Raw genomic sequence first — 16,797 nt, forward strand, 5'->3', positions numbered from 1 at the left:
CAATCACATTCCTATTCTAAATAGAACTGCAACACTCCCCCTTGAGTGTGTAAATACTCAACAAACCATTGCATCAGATCTTCAGCAGAGAAGGTAGAATAGTTGATGAAGTCATCGGCACAACAGGTCATCGCGAGTCTCAAATTTAATTTGAAGTATACATTTGTAAAAACTCACAAAACCTCGTTATGGTAAAACCCAAGGAATGGGGAAAACCCATAGACTAAGGAGACAAGTAAGAAAATATGCATAATGTCTAAAACAATCGTCAAACTGGACGAATGTAGTAAACTCAACGGAGTATGATCATCCCATAATGGGTGCCTCGTTAAAACCTAGTTAGGTAGCAAAAATCCAGTGGGAAAAATGTTCCTAATCGTAGGGAAAAAGAGTACATTAAGATTATGTGAGTATGCTTCTAGATACTCCCCCTGAGTTAGACATAACTTCTTAAATAAGAGAACTACAAGCGATTTAATTCTGATAATTTACGCATACCGATTCCTTGGATGAGCTTCTGAAATGTAGACTTGGGCAATAACTTGGTGAAGAGATCGGCCAGGTTGTCCTGGGAACGGATTTGCTTGACTTCAATGTTCTGATGCTGCTGCTACTGGTGTGAGTAAAAGAACTTTGGCGCTATGTGATTGGTGTTGTCTCCCTTGATGTATCCCTTCTTTAACTGCTCGATACATGCTGCATTGTCTTCAAAGATCGTCGTAGGAAGGTCAACGACTGATGTAAGACCACTAGTGCTTCGAATGTGTCCCATCACTTCTCTCAGCCAAAAGCATTCACGCGATGCTTCATGTAGGGCGAGAATCTCAGCATGGTTAGACGAAGTCGCAACTAGCGGTTGGTTGGTAAACCTCCAAGAAATAGCGGTGTCTCAAACGGTAAAGACATAACCCATTTGAGAACGTGCTCTATGTGGGTCAGACAAATATCCAGCATCTGCGTAACCAACAAGGCGAGAATCAGTCCTAGATCCATAGGGGGCGGCAACACTAGGAGATTTGTGGGTATAGAACAAGCCCAAATCCATAGTACCCTTGAGGTAGCGGAAAATGTCTTTGACACCATTCCAGTGCCTGCGTGTAGGCGCATTGCTGTATCTAGCCAATAGATTCACAGCGAAGGAGATGTCGGGTCTAGTGCACTGAGCTAAGTACAATAAAGCACCAATTGCACTTAGGTAAGGAACTTAGGGTTCCAAAATCTTTTCCTCATCCTCCTTTGGACGGAAGGGATCTCGTTTAGCATTTAGAGTCCGAACGATCATGGGTGTGCTCGAAGGCTTAGCTTTATCCTCATTAAAGCGACGTAACATCTTTTGGGTGTAGTTCGATTGATGTACTAAGATTCCATCTGAACAATGCTCGATCTCCAGGCCGAGGCAATATCGAGTTTTCCCAAGATCCTTCATCTCAAATTCCGATTTCAAGTGTGCAGCAATTTCCTCAAGCTCTTCGGGAGTACCAATGAGGTTCATGTCATCGACATAAACTGCAACAATTGCAAATCCGGAATGTGACTTCTTTATGAACATGCATGGGCATAGTTCGTTGTTCACATAGCCCTGACTTGTCAAATATTCACTCAGACGGTTATACCACATCCGCCCGGATTGTTTCAATCCGTAGAGTGACCTTCTCAACCTAATTGAGAGAGTGTTCCGTGGTCTAGAACTATTTGAGCCAGTCAATGGAAGTCCTTCTGGAACTTTCATGTATATTTCTGTATCTAGATCCCCATAGAGATACGCGGTTACCACGTCCATAAGTTGCATATTCAGTTTTTCGGAAACTACCAAACTGATAAGGTAGCGGAACGTTATAATGTCCATTACGGGGGAATATGTCTCCTCTTAATCAATTCCAGGGCGTTGAGAGAAGCCTTGTGCTACGAGACGTGCTTTGTATCGCACTATTTCATTCTTCTCATTACGCTTCATCACGAAAACCCACTTGTAGCCAATAGGCTTCACGCGTGGTGGTGTAGGGACGACAGGTCCAAACACTTTACGTTTCGCGAGCGAATCAAGTTCGACCTGGATTGCTTGTTTCCAGTTTGACCAATCGGTTCTACGTCGGCATTCATCGACGGAACGTGGTTCAATGTCATCGCTAAGCATGATATCAGTAGCTACTGAGTACGAGACTGCGTCGTCGACGATCATCTCATTCCTATTCCAAACCTCATCTAATACTGTGTAATGGACCGAAATCTCACGATTCTCGGGAGGCCGGCATGTTTCATCTGAAGCATCACCGTAATCTAGAATAACCTTATGCATTGGAACGGATGAGTCAGAGATGGTCGGATGCAAACTAGGGTCACTAGTTGGTGCCATTTTCCTCTTCCGGGGTTGTGAATCCTTTGAACCAGGGGGTCTGCCACGCTTCAGGGTCGGAGCAGATGATTGGCTAGCCGCCAATGTACCATGTCGTGTGGAGGGTGCGGCCTCCCCACCTTCGGGGACGGCTCGGCCTTCCCAGACAGGCTGTTGATGTACACGGGGTACATCTATCCTTGCAGGTGTGTTTGCAGCGGGTATATGTGATCTTGTCACCTTTGCTAGATCATTAAAAGCATCCGGCATGCTTTGAGTAATGTTCTGAAGATCTATAATTTATCGCACCTCAGTTTCAGACTGGGCAGTGCGGGGATCTAAATGAGACATAGTGGGAGCATACCACGACAATCACGGCGTTCTACAGGAACGTTAGCATGCTTATCTCCCCCTAACGACGGGAAAACTGTCTCATCAAAGTGACAATCCGTAAAACGTGCGGTAAAGAGATCTCCTGTCAAGGGTTCTAAGTATCGAACAATTGATGGCGAATCATAACAGACATAGATTCCCATTTTTCTCTGAGGACCCATTTTGGTACGTAGCGGCGGCGCTATTGGCACATAAATGGCGCACCCAAACACCCGTAAATACGAGACGTCAAGCTCGTATCCAGTGACCAACTGTAACGGTGAATGTGGTTGGGTAGCGATGGGCCTCAGGCGGACCAACATAGCTGCGTGCAATATTGCATAGCCTCAGGCAGATACCGGCAGTTTGGTTCTTATAACCAAAGGCCGAGCTATTAATTGAAGGCGCTTTATGAAAGCTTATGCCAGGCCGTTTTGGGTGTGAACATGGGGCACAAGATGTTCTACATGAATCCCTACTGACATGCAATAATCGTCAAAAGTCTGTGGCGTAAACTCTCCAGCATTATCTAGTCGAATCGACTTAATCGGATAATCAGGGTGGTGAGCCCTCAGCTTAATGATTTGAGCTACGAGTTTAGCAAACGCGGCATTGCGTGTGGACAACAAGCAAACATGTGATCATCTTGTCGATGCATCAACCAACACCATAAAGTATCTAAATGGTCCGCAAGTTGGTTGGATAGGTCCACAAATGTCCCCTTAAATCCTCTGAAGAAATTTAGGAGGGTCTTGATTAATCTTTGTATGGGAGGGTTGAGTATTCAACTTCCCTAAAGAACACGCTATGCATGGCGGGACTCCAACGTGTGGATGTAACTTATGCCCGTGTGAAGATTTGACGATACGGCGCATCATGTCACGTCCAGGATGTCCCAAACGGTCATGCCAAAGCAACAAAGTGTCCTGGAACTCAGGCATAGGGCCGGCCACACTATGGGCCTCTATGCTGCGAATGGTTGTGATGTATAACCCACTTGGCAGACGTTCCAACTTCTCGTGAATATGCTTCTAGCCATATTCGTATGAAGTGATACAAAGAAATTCAGAACCATGATCTTCAGTGGTTTCAAGATGATATTTATTATCTCGAATATCTCTAAAACTCAACAACGTTCTTCCGGAACGTGGAGAATAGAGTGCCTCCTTAATGGTCAAGATTGTACCATTAGACAACATGATACGTGCCTTTCCGTATCCTTCAATCAGGTTGGATGAGCCTTAGAGAGTTGTCAAAGGAGCTTTCTTGGGTATGAAGTTAGTAAAATAGTGTCGTTCACGCAAAATGGTGTGCGTAGTTGCACTATCTGCCAGACAACTAACTTCCCCACTAGACATACCTAGAAATAAATTGATTGAATTGGTCACATGCATAAATATAAGTCCATTCATTCAATTAAGCAATTTGAGAAAATAATATCCATTCCAATAACAATCTATAATTCAAAAGCAAACAAATGATTCCAAATACATAGAAAAATTGTTCAAAATTAAACCATAAACCTAGCAAAATAGGGGGGTAGGGGCCGGCCACTCCTAGTGGGTTCGGCCACTAGGGGCTAATGCCCTAAAACATGTCTAATTTAGTCTTCCATAGGTGCTGATGCCTCCTGGAAGTCTGATATCTCCATTGATGTGGTTGCATCGTCCGGATGATCCACATGTGCAAAGTTAGACTCACGACGGGAATGATACTTGGCAATAGCCTCAGGGGAAGCTCGGCATACGCGTGACCAATGATCCTTTAATCCACAGCGATAACACATATCCAGTTCAGTAGAAGCGGACTGAACGAGAGCTTTGCCCTTGTTCTTGAATTTGGGACCTTAGGTGCGAGTGGTGGACGCTGGTGGGTCGTAATTCTTCCCTTAGGTGCGGCACTCTGTTGACTTTGGGCCCGTGGTTGGGCTTGCTGCCCATTTCCACGGCCACGACGGTTCTTTCGTCGTTTATGGTTGCTTAAATTGGTCGCATACGCTTCAGGCGCAGCGTTCGAGCCAGTGGGTCGAGCTTGATGATTCCTCATCAAAAACTGGTTCTGCTTTTTAGCAAGAAGTAAAACAGAGATCAAATCTGAAAACTTAGTGAATTTCTGTGCCTTATATTGTTGCTGCAAGACAATATTGGTGGCAAGGAAGGTCGAATAAGTCTTCTCCAAGAGATCTGATTCGGTTAGTTCCACTTTGCAGAATTTCAACAAAGAACGAATTCTACAAACTTCAGAGTTGTATTCATTCACTGACTTAAAATCTTGGAAGCGAAGATGCTGCCAGTCGTGTCTTGCTTCAGGCAAGTATATGTCTTTCTGGTGATCGAAACGGTCAGCCAGAGCAAGCCAGAGGGTGCGTGGGTCTTCCTCAGCGAGATACTCAGTCTGCAATGCATCATGGATGTGTCTTCGAATGAAGATCATTGCAGTAGCCTTCTGAGCTTCGTCGATAGGTTTGTCGGCAATAGGTGTCTCAATGGTGGCTCTAATACCCTTTGCAGTGAGATGGAGCTTCACGTCTTGAACCCACTTTAGATAGTTTCTTCCAGAGACTTCGAGAGCGGAGAAATCGAGCTTGTTCAAGTTCGACATGTCCCTAAAACAGAGGGAAAAACGTGATTAGTCATATGGTAAGCCATAGACATATATCGTAGAACATACAGGTTCTATAGACATGTATTAGTTTAATTTATGCATGAAAACTTCAGGTTTCATGTGGTATGTTTTGAATGAAAACTTCAGGTTTCAAAGGCACTAATTTTGAAACTACATGTTCAAATTAGTTTTATGAACGATTAGTTCATAATGAGAGGTTCCTGCAAGAAACACAGAATGCAATATACTAACTACGTGTAGTGGATTTGAGTTGGCTTCGGGAACTCAAGTGTGAGAGCTTCGGTACTACGAAAGTATGTGACGGTTCAAAGTATAAAAATAAATTATTGAATCGTTAATGTCCAAAAGTGATATTCAGGTCAAGAATTTTGGATTCATTATCAGATTAGTGAACTGCAGGTCACTTTTAATTAATTCAATAAATCGGGCCATACAGGGTCGATTGTAGAAGCAAATAATATTAACATACTGGTTAAATTATTTAAAATGCTAAAATAATAGCTTGTGGGTGGAAAAATGCCCCAAAATAATTTGGGCATGGGTGCCGTGGGTAAGGGAAGGCACGGGGTGCCTTGAGTAAAAACGGCAGGGCCTAACAGGGCTTAGCATATGGCTGCAGGCCACGGGAGGGACAAAACCCCCAGTCGTAGCTGGTTTAGGTGTTTTGGTCCAATGGGTCACGGGGGCAAGCCCAAGGCTTGCGAATTGGTCACGTAGGGAGCCCAGCGAAGCTGGGGCCTTGATTTTGTGGCGCAAGAGGCCCAGCCCGAGGGCTTGCTTTGTGTGCCTTGTGTGCATAAGGCGTCCAGCCGAGGGCTGGCAGGTTTTTTATGCAGGCCGAGAGAGGCCATGGGCTGCAGGCCTAGCAAAGAAACTAAAATCAGGCCGAAGCCTGTTTTCCTTTTTGGCACAGGGATGGTGCGATGCACCAAATCCCATTCCCTTTTTTTTTTTTTTTCAATTCCCTTTAGGTTTTAGGAAAAACCTAATATGCTTCTAATTTAATTTTATACATTGACTCACAAATTCCACATAACAATTTAATTGTGCGATGCATGAAACAAATATATATAGTGACAAATATATGAACATATACAATATATATCGGAAGGAAAATATAAACATAGGGGGTTCATGCATCATGGGGAATGTTTTCATGCTTCATGGGTCGTTTCAAATATCTTCCTTTATTTTAAGCGTACCTGAGCAGCAGAAAACGAATAAGCCTTTGAATGTGGTGGGTGATAGCCTCCTCCTAGGATGCTTCAGTTCCTCAGCTTCTGGCAAGAGCGTGCTGATAACATGTTGTAGGCCTATTTAATTGAGCGATCTAAGGTTTAGAGAGAGAGAGGGAGGCCGGCCACTTTAGAGAGAAGAGAGATTGATTTAATTGTGAGGTGTGTTTGATTCACCCCATTGTGCCTTTATTTATAGTAGTTGGAAGGGTAAATACCTTTCCCTTTATGATTACAACATTTAATAGGTAATCTAATCCTAATAGGAATATATAATACTTTCCCATATTCTCTAGGATTTACACAATCACATTCCTATTCTAAATAGAACTGCAACAATTTTATAATTTTGGGGGGTTTTGTGTTTAAACCTTTTTTGTTTTTTTTTGCAGATATAGCCTATAAATGTTGACCCAAAGGTTGGACATAACCATTACTTCCTAGGGTTACAATTATTAAAGTTAACTTACTGTCAGAGAGCTTTTAGTGTACATGTAAAGCAAAAGTATACAATAATTCCAATAATATTTTTCTTTTAACACTGTTAATTTACTGTGTTTCTTATTGTTAAGCATATAGTTTTCAGTGATTTTTGGACAATTCCTATATATGCATTGTATTTGTATATTAGTCTCACCTAGTTGAAGGTCTTGAAAAACTTCATTTAATAAATCCAAAATGTGCATTCCTTTAGGAGCCGTTTGATAACCATTCAGTTTTTAGTTTCAATTTTTTGTTTAGATATCTTTTTGGGCATTTACGATAACTTTACTTTAGTATATGTAGATTTAATATTACAATTTAGTATAAATTTATATATTATCTTCTTCTTAGGTTCTTCAAGCATTTAGTTTCTTAGAATATCATTTTTGAAAAAAGTTCGAGTAGTGCATTTTATAGTGTGGTTGAAGTGAGATTTTTTAGAGGGACTGGTGGATCTCTGAAAAGGAACTTGGTGGAGGTAATACTGAATTTAATAGAGTTGAGTGTTTTGCATCCATTGAACAAATTTTATAAACACTGAATTTAAAAATTGAATATACAAATAAAATAGTAGGTCAAATTCATTATTAATTCTCTGAACTTCTATTGAATAGATTTATACTATTGTAGGTTTAATGAATATTATTTTTAGTTGATATCTTTTGAATATATATATAAAAACCAAGTTGCTTATCTGACACACCCCGATCCTAGAATCAAGGCGTGCTGGCCGTCACGTGAGCGTGACGTAACCAAAAGTGCAACGCGGAAGCAATAAGATCAGAGAAATACGAAGGAATAAAAACCAACTACTAGCAATAATATCCAACTAACATGCTAGAGTGAGTTTAAGTGTGAAACACACATATTCAGAGCATAAGTACTAAGTACAGTCAAGTAGGACCATTACTAAATTACAACACCCGAAGGTGAGTCCTACATTTAAGTAGTCTGTCAGAACGCTGTGGGAATCCTCCTGAGCCACCAACACTGCTAACTAGAACCTGGAGGGGTGTAAAACAAGATTGAGTGGGTCAGTAAAAGAAAGCTTTTCGAAAATATTTCATTTAACAACACTTCTAACCTCTCACTGTAAAACCAGTATACTTTCCCAGAAAATAGTATATACATAATCATATATCACAGCCAAAACTCAAATCACAAGTCTTTTAACACTTTTCAAGAACATGCCATGCTATGATTCAAAACATGATAAGGATGCATCAATATAACAGGTGAAATAAGGAATCAACCGGAGACCCTGCAGCTGTCCTGGACGGTTAATTCTATAGCTCAATATCCAACCCAACCGGAGTCACCACTGTGACCTGTACAACACTACTCTGCACATAAATCGGAACTACCTGAAGTAGTCTGTACAACAAGAATGGTGTAAGAATACGCTCTAGTGCTTCTCTCATCAACAGCTGTATAATAATCTAAAGTCACCTACAAGTCGGAACCACCTCTAATGGTCTGTACGACATTTTGGAACCACCTCTAATGTTCTGTACGACATGCACCTACTTGGATCCAAGGTGAGTGTGTGGTGCGGGGTGAATAATATAAGCACTAACACCAGGGGTGCAGGTTATGAGCTCTCAACACAATTCACATCATCGATAAACCATATGAACAACATAAAACTCACATGATACTCACATGTGCTTCCACAACACCATTTCACATATATGCATCAAATACTAATTCATATATTTCATATAATATGTATGCATGGCATTTTAAAACATACTTTCATTTAAATTCAATTTCTGGGAAAAATCAATAGTATATAGGTATAAACAGAAAATAACTGCCCACTCACTGGTAAGTCGAAGGGTCGTAACCCCCGTGACGCCCTTGAATGCGCTCGTCCTCGGGATAGGTATCACCTATATGTGAAACAACTATAAAAACATTATTTAAAGCACATAACCAATAATACGTAATAACTTCTCATACGATGCTCAATTTGGGTATATGAATATACCACAGTGATCTACACAACCTCAGGGTCATCACCAAATTTTTAGAATTTTTTTTGGACTTGCCATGCGCCCTCACGCGCCAGGAATGGCACGGACCTACGCGCCCCCACGCACGTCATCCCCTACCTCCAGTAGTCGGACTGGTTTCGCCGGCGTCGGAAAACCGGAGATTTTTCAAACTCCTTATTCTCTGTCGATTCTCCACCATTTTTTACGCATTTTACATCAAAATGAAGCCCTAAGCATGTAGAATCACGTTATACTAATTTAAGGCTCCAAAAACACACGAAATCTCACCGGAGAAAATCCAAGAAAACCGGCCAACTTCGAACCCTACGATCCCGACGTCCAAAACCTTCAAACTAAGTACTCCGAGCTTCCTTGGGACCTCACTAAGCTCCCTGTAAGCTTAGAATTCCCTGAAAATCAACATTTCATGTGTGCATGAACAGTGACATCAAACTGGGTTACGGGTTCGACGTGATTTCGAAGGTTTCCAGTTCTAAAAATAGTACCAATCGATTTAGGAGGTTGCAAGGATGAAGGAACTCACCTTTTTTACGTCGATTTGTGAAGATTTGAGGGTTTTTGGTTCTTGTCCGTACGAGTTCAAGAGAGAGAGAGAGGAAGAGTGAACTGCGAGGGAGGAGAGAGAGGGCACGGGGTAGGAGAGAGGGTGTGAGGTTTGTTTTGAGTGTGTGTCTTTCCCCTAACCACAAAAAATGCAACCCAATTTTTAATCCAACTCAATTTTTCCAAAAACTAAGGAATGTATGAATTATTCAAATAAACAAGTCACACACATACCTTAGTAACCTTTAAGGGCAATTCCGTCAAATCACATCCACGATAACTGAATTTTCGGGACGGGCTGTGACATTATCTTACCAATCTCGTTCACTTATCTATCCCTCTGTTAATTCAGGATTATGTTTAATCTATTCAGGTTAAATATGTCTTATTCATGCAGTTAAGGCTGGTGCATTCAAGTTCCACAACAACACGCTGACATATTTACTAGTAGTAGACTATAAAAAAAGCAGGTTGTAGTTCCATACATGCTTTAGAATCAAGTTGTAGGAAATACCTTCAACAGTTCCAAGAAATCCACTGCAATTCGTGTCTTGGAGAATAATGTTCAATTTTGTCCCGCGAAGAATGCTTTGATCAGAATTGACATCATCAATTGCAGCTAAAATTGCCGGCTTGGCTGCCCTCCCAATAACCGAATTGAAAGTAAACAGAGCTCCAATATTCAGGGAACTTGGCCTTGCAGACTAATGCGTGGCATTTTCTGTTCCAGCCATCACTTGCATGGACACCAACATGCACAAGATAAATGCAAGCAGTGTTCTTGTCTTGCATACATGGTCAGTAGGCCTATTCATCAGCAATACCTCCATGCCTACAGAAATCTATGCAACTGCGAAACTTGTCAAGTCTTCAACTTGGACTAAGCAGTGAATCAAATATAACAAAGACCTGTAAAGAATGGCAGATTGAAGATTAACATCATGGGTTCCAAAAATTCTCGGAAGATAATCCAGATTATATATTTTACCTTGAACACCAAGATTTTGCAGCAAAAACCCAATTAAAATTCCACTTTAATATTGTCTTAAAACACCTTGGATTCTTGAAATTGATACCCAAGTGGAACCAAAGAACAAGCTTGAACATGAGGTTTTACTCAAAAACTCCCATTAACAAAAATAAATAAATAAAACCAAAAATCCTCTTGAATAATGGCTAAGACTACGTGGTTTCTAAAATTAATACCCAAATGGGAACCAGAAGAACAATTTTAACATGGGTTTTACTTAAAACTCCAATTTTGAACGGCTAATCAGTGTACTAAACTACCATCATTACCAAATCAAGCCAGGAATCCCTATTCCCTAACAGTATAAAATACCAAGTATTTATATGAACAAGTTGGTGAAGCGAACCACATGCAGAACATAAAAGTACACAAAAAGTTAAAATAAAATAAAATCAGCCTTAAACAATAAGATTTTCCAGAAGAAGTTGAGTGGAAGAAGATAGCATTTTTAGATACCTGAATAGCCAAAGTTGGTTGAAGCTTTAGCTTTCAACAGTTTAGACTGTACATATGCATCTGCTTATGCTGTTTCTCTTAAAGTCTCGGCTAGACTTCTGTCTTCCTAGAACTAGGGGTGCGTATAAAAACCGCTAAATCGAAAAATCGAATCGAATCGTGATAAAAAAAAATCGTTAAAAACCGCATTGACCAAAAAATTCAAAACCTGAACAAAAACCAAACCTAATCGTTTCAAACGGTTTTGGTTCTGGTTTGGAAATATTAAGAACCTGAGGAACCGGATCGAACTGCTTTTAATATAAATTATTATTTTTATATAAATAAGATAGTTTTCCAAGAAAACCATGTGCATAAGCCCAATATTTTTCTTCACTTCTCTTCCCCCTCTTTGTTTTATCACTTTTCTTCCTTTACATTATTTTTCTCCATTATTTCCCAGTATATTATGTATTATGTACACTTTAGTTTTAGTTTAAGATCTACACTTCGGTCTTGATATAAGTCTTTCTGTCTTTTGATTTATATTTATATGCACACTTTCTATTTTCCGGTCACAAATCTTGTAGATCTAGTAGCGGAAACTCAAATTTACTTGAATTTGTAGTTGAAATATGTGTTTGGTATTAGAAGTAGAAAATTTAAAAAAAAAAAAAAAAAAAAAATATATATATATATATATATATATAAAATTTGGTTAGAATCGTAAACTGGCATGAACCGAATCGAAACCGTCATAAACCTAACCGTACGGTTTTAGTAATAAATTTAAGTAGAACTGCACCGAACCGAACCATTGAATTTTTTTTATTCCAATTCCATTTGTGGGTGGAACCTAACCGAACCGAACCGTGCATATCCCTACCCATAACAGTCTTCCAAGCACAAGTAAAGAATCAACTTCTGGGTTTTCATTTTTTAGGATATTTTTTATATTTTTTATTTATTTTATATGCATATTATATAATATGCATCATATAATTAGCTGTCCGCAAGTTAACATAATAGTGGCTCTGATCAGTACACGTCAAACCAAAATGATGATTTAGGTTGAACAGTTGAACTTCAACCGACTCTTGTGCAATTTTGTTATTATTTTATTTAATGCTTTTTAGTAAAATGGTATTGAGATTAATATAACTTTCCAATTTTGGTCATTGAGATTGTTATTGAAATTGAAAATCGATAGAAATTGTCCATAATTTTGTTTACCGTTAATCATTTTAGTATTTCTAAGAAAAATCTTTGTTAAATTAAAAATATTTTTGTCTAATAACCCCTCGCTTTTCTATTTAACGGAAAATTTTCACATAATGACCATAATTGTTTGAATTGGGGACGCCTTCAATTAAAAATAATGTACTAACTATTAGGGCAATTCACAACTTAAAAAAACAATGGTAATCGTATAAAATGTGCCATATGTGACACATGTGTGCATTATGCTTGTGTAAACTTGAGAATTAAGTATAAAGAAATATTTGACCGAGTCCCACTATAATTTTTCCAACAAGAAATCAAAACCCACTATGATATTTATTGTGATCAACTTCTTGATGTTAACTACAAGAATTTTCTTTTTCTCGTGTTTTTTTTTCTTTAAATGACGAGAAACGAAAGTCTTCCTATTTGAACTTTCTTAGTAATAATTAATACCATAGATTAACATCTATATCATGGGTGGGGGAACATTCATAATTTAATACAGCCAATTTAATGTATTAAAGAGAATTTGTGGTCCAAAATGAAGCTGTCAAAATCCCTGACCACCATTCACACATCCACATTCATACTTACTCTTCATGATGGTTTATTACCTGTATCAAACCTGGGACGGATTTTGTGAGCATTTTTTTGCGTACCTACGAATAGTTAGTGTCGATGCATTTGATTGTTAGATTCGATCAAATTACTTAAATCAAGTGTTTGAAGACCACTAAATCACACCGAACGATCAAATATGTATCATCATTGAGCGCATCTATAGATACTAAAAGAAATTAAACCATACACATTCATACTTAATCTTCATGATGATTAGGTACCTCTGTAAAGAAACTAACAGCTAGTAGCAACCATTTACAACATGTTTTTATTTGAATTTCCAACAAAATAAGCGGGCATACACCGTATAAAATATGTGGGCCCAGTTTAGTTAATACGGGTACTATTTAGTACATAGTTGCACCAAACAACTCGAGTTCGTATTACTTATCCTATTCGATCCCTTATATGAGCTGCCAAACGAGGCCTAATAGTGGCTCTGATCAGTACACGTCAAACCAAAATGATGATTTAGGTTGAACAGTTGAACTTCAACCATTTCTTGAGCAATTTTGTTATTATTTTATTTAATGCTTTTTAGTAAAATGGTATTGAGATTAATATAACTTTCCGATTTTGGTCATTGAGATAGTTATTGAGATTGAAAATCAATAGAAGTGGTTATTAATTTTGTCTACCGTAAAACATTTTGGAATTTCTATAGAAAAAAACCTCCGTTAAATTAAAAATATTTTTGTCCAATAACCCCTCGCTTTTCCATTTAACGGAGATTTTTTATAGAATGACCAAAATAGTTTACGGCTGACAAACTCATGGACCATTATTATAGATTTTCAATGTTAGGGACTAAAGCGAGGAGTTATGTCAATTTCAGAAACCATTTTGGCTAAATTCATTTAACTATAATTTTGTCATTCACTAAAATGATACACAATGTAACTTGTCTAATCAGTATTCATAGTTTCTCTGTATTTATAGTAAAAATTAGAAAAAGGAATAAAATAAAACATGTTTTGTTTGAATTGGGGACGCCATCAATTAAAAATAATGTACTAACTACTAGGGCAATTCACAACTTAAAAAAAAATGGTAATCGTATAAAATGTGCCATATGTGACACATGTGTGCATTATGCTTGTGTAAACATGAGAAGTAAGTATAAAGAAATATTTGACCAAGACCCACTATAATTTTTCCAACAAGAAATCAAAACCCACTATAATATTTATTGTGAACTTCTTGATGTTAACTACAAGAATTTTCTTTTTCTCGTGTTTTTTTTTAAATGACGAGAAAAGAAAGTCTTCCTATTTGAACTTTCTTAGTAATAATTAATACCATAGATTAACATCTATATCATGGGTGGGGGTGTTCGTCTGGAGGCATTTCCGATGGGGACGTTTCCTGGCCGACGAGCACACAGTTCCCCGAGAGGTTGGCGCCGGTTGATATTGTCTGTCGGGCTTCTGCTTATTGGCGGGCTATAAGAGAAGGACATAGTTAATTCTGAAAGGTGCCTTTGTGGGGCCTTAGGTGTAGGCCTTGAGGCTCACAATCAAAATTAACTTTTAGGTGTTCAGGCGTGCCACTGCCATCTTTAGCATGATAGATGTAAAACAGATGTTTAGTTTTAATTGTATATGCCTGAGAGACCAAGTTAGCTATGAAAGATGCCTTTGTAGGGCCTTAGGTGTAGGCCTTGAGGCTCGCAATCAAAACTAACCAAGTATTTGAACATATAGAGGTTGTTTCATTGTTGCAGAAGTATTACAACTGTTATAATTTAATCACCCGAGCCTGAAGAGCAGAACGAACCCAGATAGGTGCCTTTGTAGGGCCTTAGGTATAGGCCCTGAGGCTTCCCATCAAAATTAATTCTATACTCAAGCGTTATGTGGCCATCATAATATAACAAAAGTAAAACTAAGAAATAGGCTGATTACTTGCGCCCCAAGTAACTTCGGACTTCTTGTTATCAAGGATTGTCGTGGATGGGTTAAGTCCACATAAAATTCTTTTTTTATGCCTTGAGACCAAGGACTTTTGATTGATAAATCTTATATGCCCGAAAAGTTAGAACTTAGATCTGATCAAGCTAAACTGACCAGATTCGAGAACCAAGAAACCTTTTAATCATAAACTTGCTAGAAATAACTTGGATACAGATGGAAGTATACATCATATTACTAGATGTATGAATAAAAAGACAGAACAAAGAGGGTCGGGCAAGACTGATCGTCTTGCAACTTCCTCTCTTTGTGATTTACAAAGGGTTTGAGAGCTAGAAGAGGAGATTGGGAGATGAGTTTACAGGAGGGAATCGATACTACAGCAAGATTCAGACAAGGTAGCAGAGCTTTTACAAAGGCTTTTGGTGAGGGTTGATCCTGAAAAGGATGAAGGCTTGATGCTGACTACAGCTTCGTATGCAAATCTGGCTTGAGCAGAGTTTGTGTATTTATTTGTTTGATTGAGTGTTCTTATCTCTGATTTCTCTTTCCCTTTTTATAGATGATTTGGCTTGGCTGCCTGCAGCACTGATATTGCCCGAATGCAGCTGAAGGGTAGTGACTCATCAACTTTTTACTTGTACTGCCATTGTAAAGTACTTTTGGGCTGATTAGCTGGCTAGTCTACACCACTTGACTTCTAGGTAGGTAAGCAAGTGGCTCAAGTGATCTGCACTTAGTCGAGAAAAGGGCCTCTTCCGCCTTATGGGCTTCGGCTGAGCCTTGGACTTCCTTCCTTCTATACCTTCTTTTGGGCTAACTTCCTTTTGAGCCCAAAGTTCAAGTTTTAACCCAAACAGTGCCCCCTTCAATTTATATTCAGGTTGGGATTCCAAGCGCCAATATTGATTGAATAGCCGCCCTTCATACCCACGTCTTTACTTGGGACTCGCATTTTTTTTCAAAAATAACCGTCACTTACCTGCGATCTTTCCACTAACCCATAAATCATCAGCTATCCCTAATACGAAATCCCCCCTCTTTTAAAATTTCTTACCTTCCCAGATATTTTACTTCTTTCAAATTTTCAGACTCCCTTTTGCTCTTTGCCCAATATCTTCTGCCATTGTCATCTTCTTGTCACGCCTCTTCTAAACTTATCAAATGGCTTCAGGATCTGGTCAAGTTCAGGTATCATACGAATCTGGTGAAGGCATCGCTACTTTACGCCGCTTACTCAATGGATTGCATCGCCCTCGGGCAGGTTTGTGTTCTGAACTTTTCTTTGAAGCACACGGGGTACAATCGCTGGGTCCTGCATGGATTTCTCGCGTCCCTACTATGATAGAGAATAATATGCCCAGGAGTAACTGGTTTACCCCAAATCCTTTCTTGGCCAAGTTGGGCATCTCTTCATCTAAATGGTCATCATATCATCATGGCTTTCCTCTAATGAACGACCCAGCTTGGGCTCAGTGGATTGATGAACTAGAGCAAACCTTTCAGAAGAAATGGATGAACAATGGTATCTATGAACTAATAATGTTTTCAAAGACTACCATTATTGCCAAGCTCGAACTGCTTGCCACTTCACTTCTTTTCTGGAACTCGGGCACAAATACTTTTGATTTTCACATGGGTCCCATGTCTCCAACTGTTCTAGATATGGCCCAAGTCTTCAGGCTAAGACCATTGGGCATGATTGTAGATGTTACCCAAGACTGGGTTCCCTCTTCCTCTTCAATTGCTGAAAGCTCCGGTTCCTTCGCCCCTTTTCTTTGATTCGAATACAACTCTGCGACCTTTAAGAGTTATGGGACTTATTTCAAGGGATTCATCCCTTTTGTAAAGGAGAATTTTGGTGCAGATTCCTCTTATGCCAATAAAGATCAGGAACATATGTACTTCCTTTTATACTGGCTCAACAAGCATGTTTTTCCAAATAAATCTAAAGAGATGAAGGTTGAAT

General features: G+C 39.2%; 1 protein-coding gene across 2 annotated transcripts in view; it reads right to left on the reverse strand.

Annotated features, from left to right (window-relative positions):
- LOC126583320 (glutamate receptor 3.4-like) overlaps positions 1–16,797 on the reverse strand; it is a 148,697-nt gene that overhangs the window by 25,315 nt on the left and 106,585 nt on the right. The window contains exon 2 of one of the 2 annotated variants that reach the window (XM_050247658.1): positions 10,597–10,652. The exons of the other annotated variant lie outside the window; for it this stretch is intronic. Within the exon in view, the coding sequence (XP_050103615.1) occupies positions 10,597–10,652 (56 nt within the window). The remainder of the gene's footprint in view (positions 1–10,596; positions 10,653–16,797) is intronic. 2 annotated transcript variants of the gene reach the window in all.

Source organism: Malus sylvestris, chromosome 9, assembly GCF_916048215.2.
Source record: "Malus sylvestris chromosome 9, drMalSylv7.2, whole genome shotgun sequence".
Lineage (NCBI taxonomy): Eukaryota > Viridiplantae > Streptophyta > Magnoliopsida > Rosales > Rosaceae > Malus > Malus sylvestris.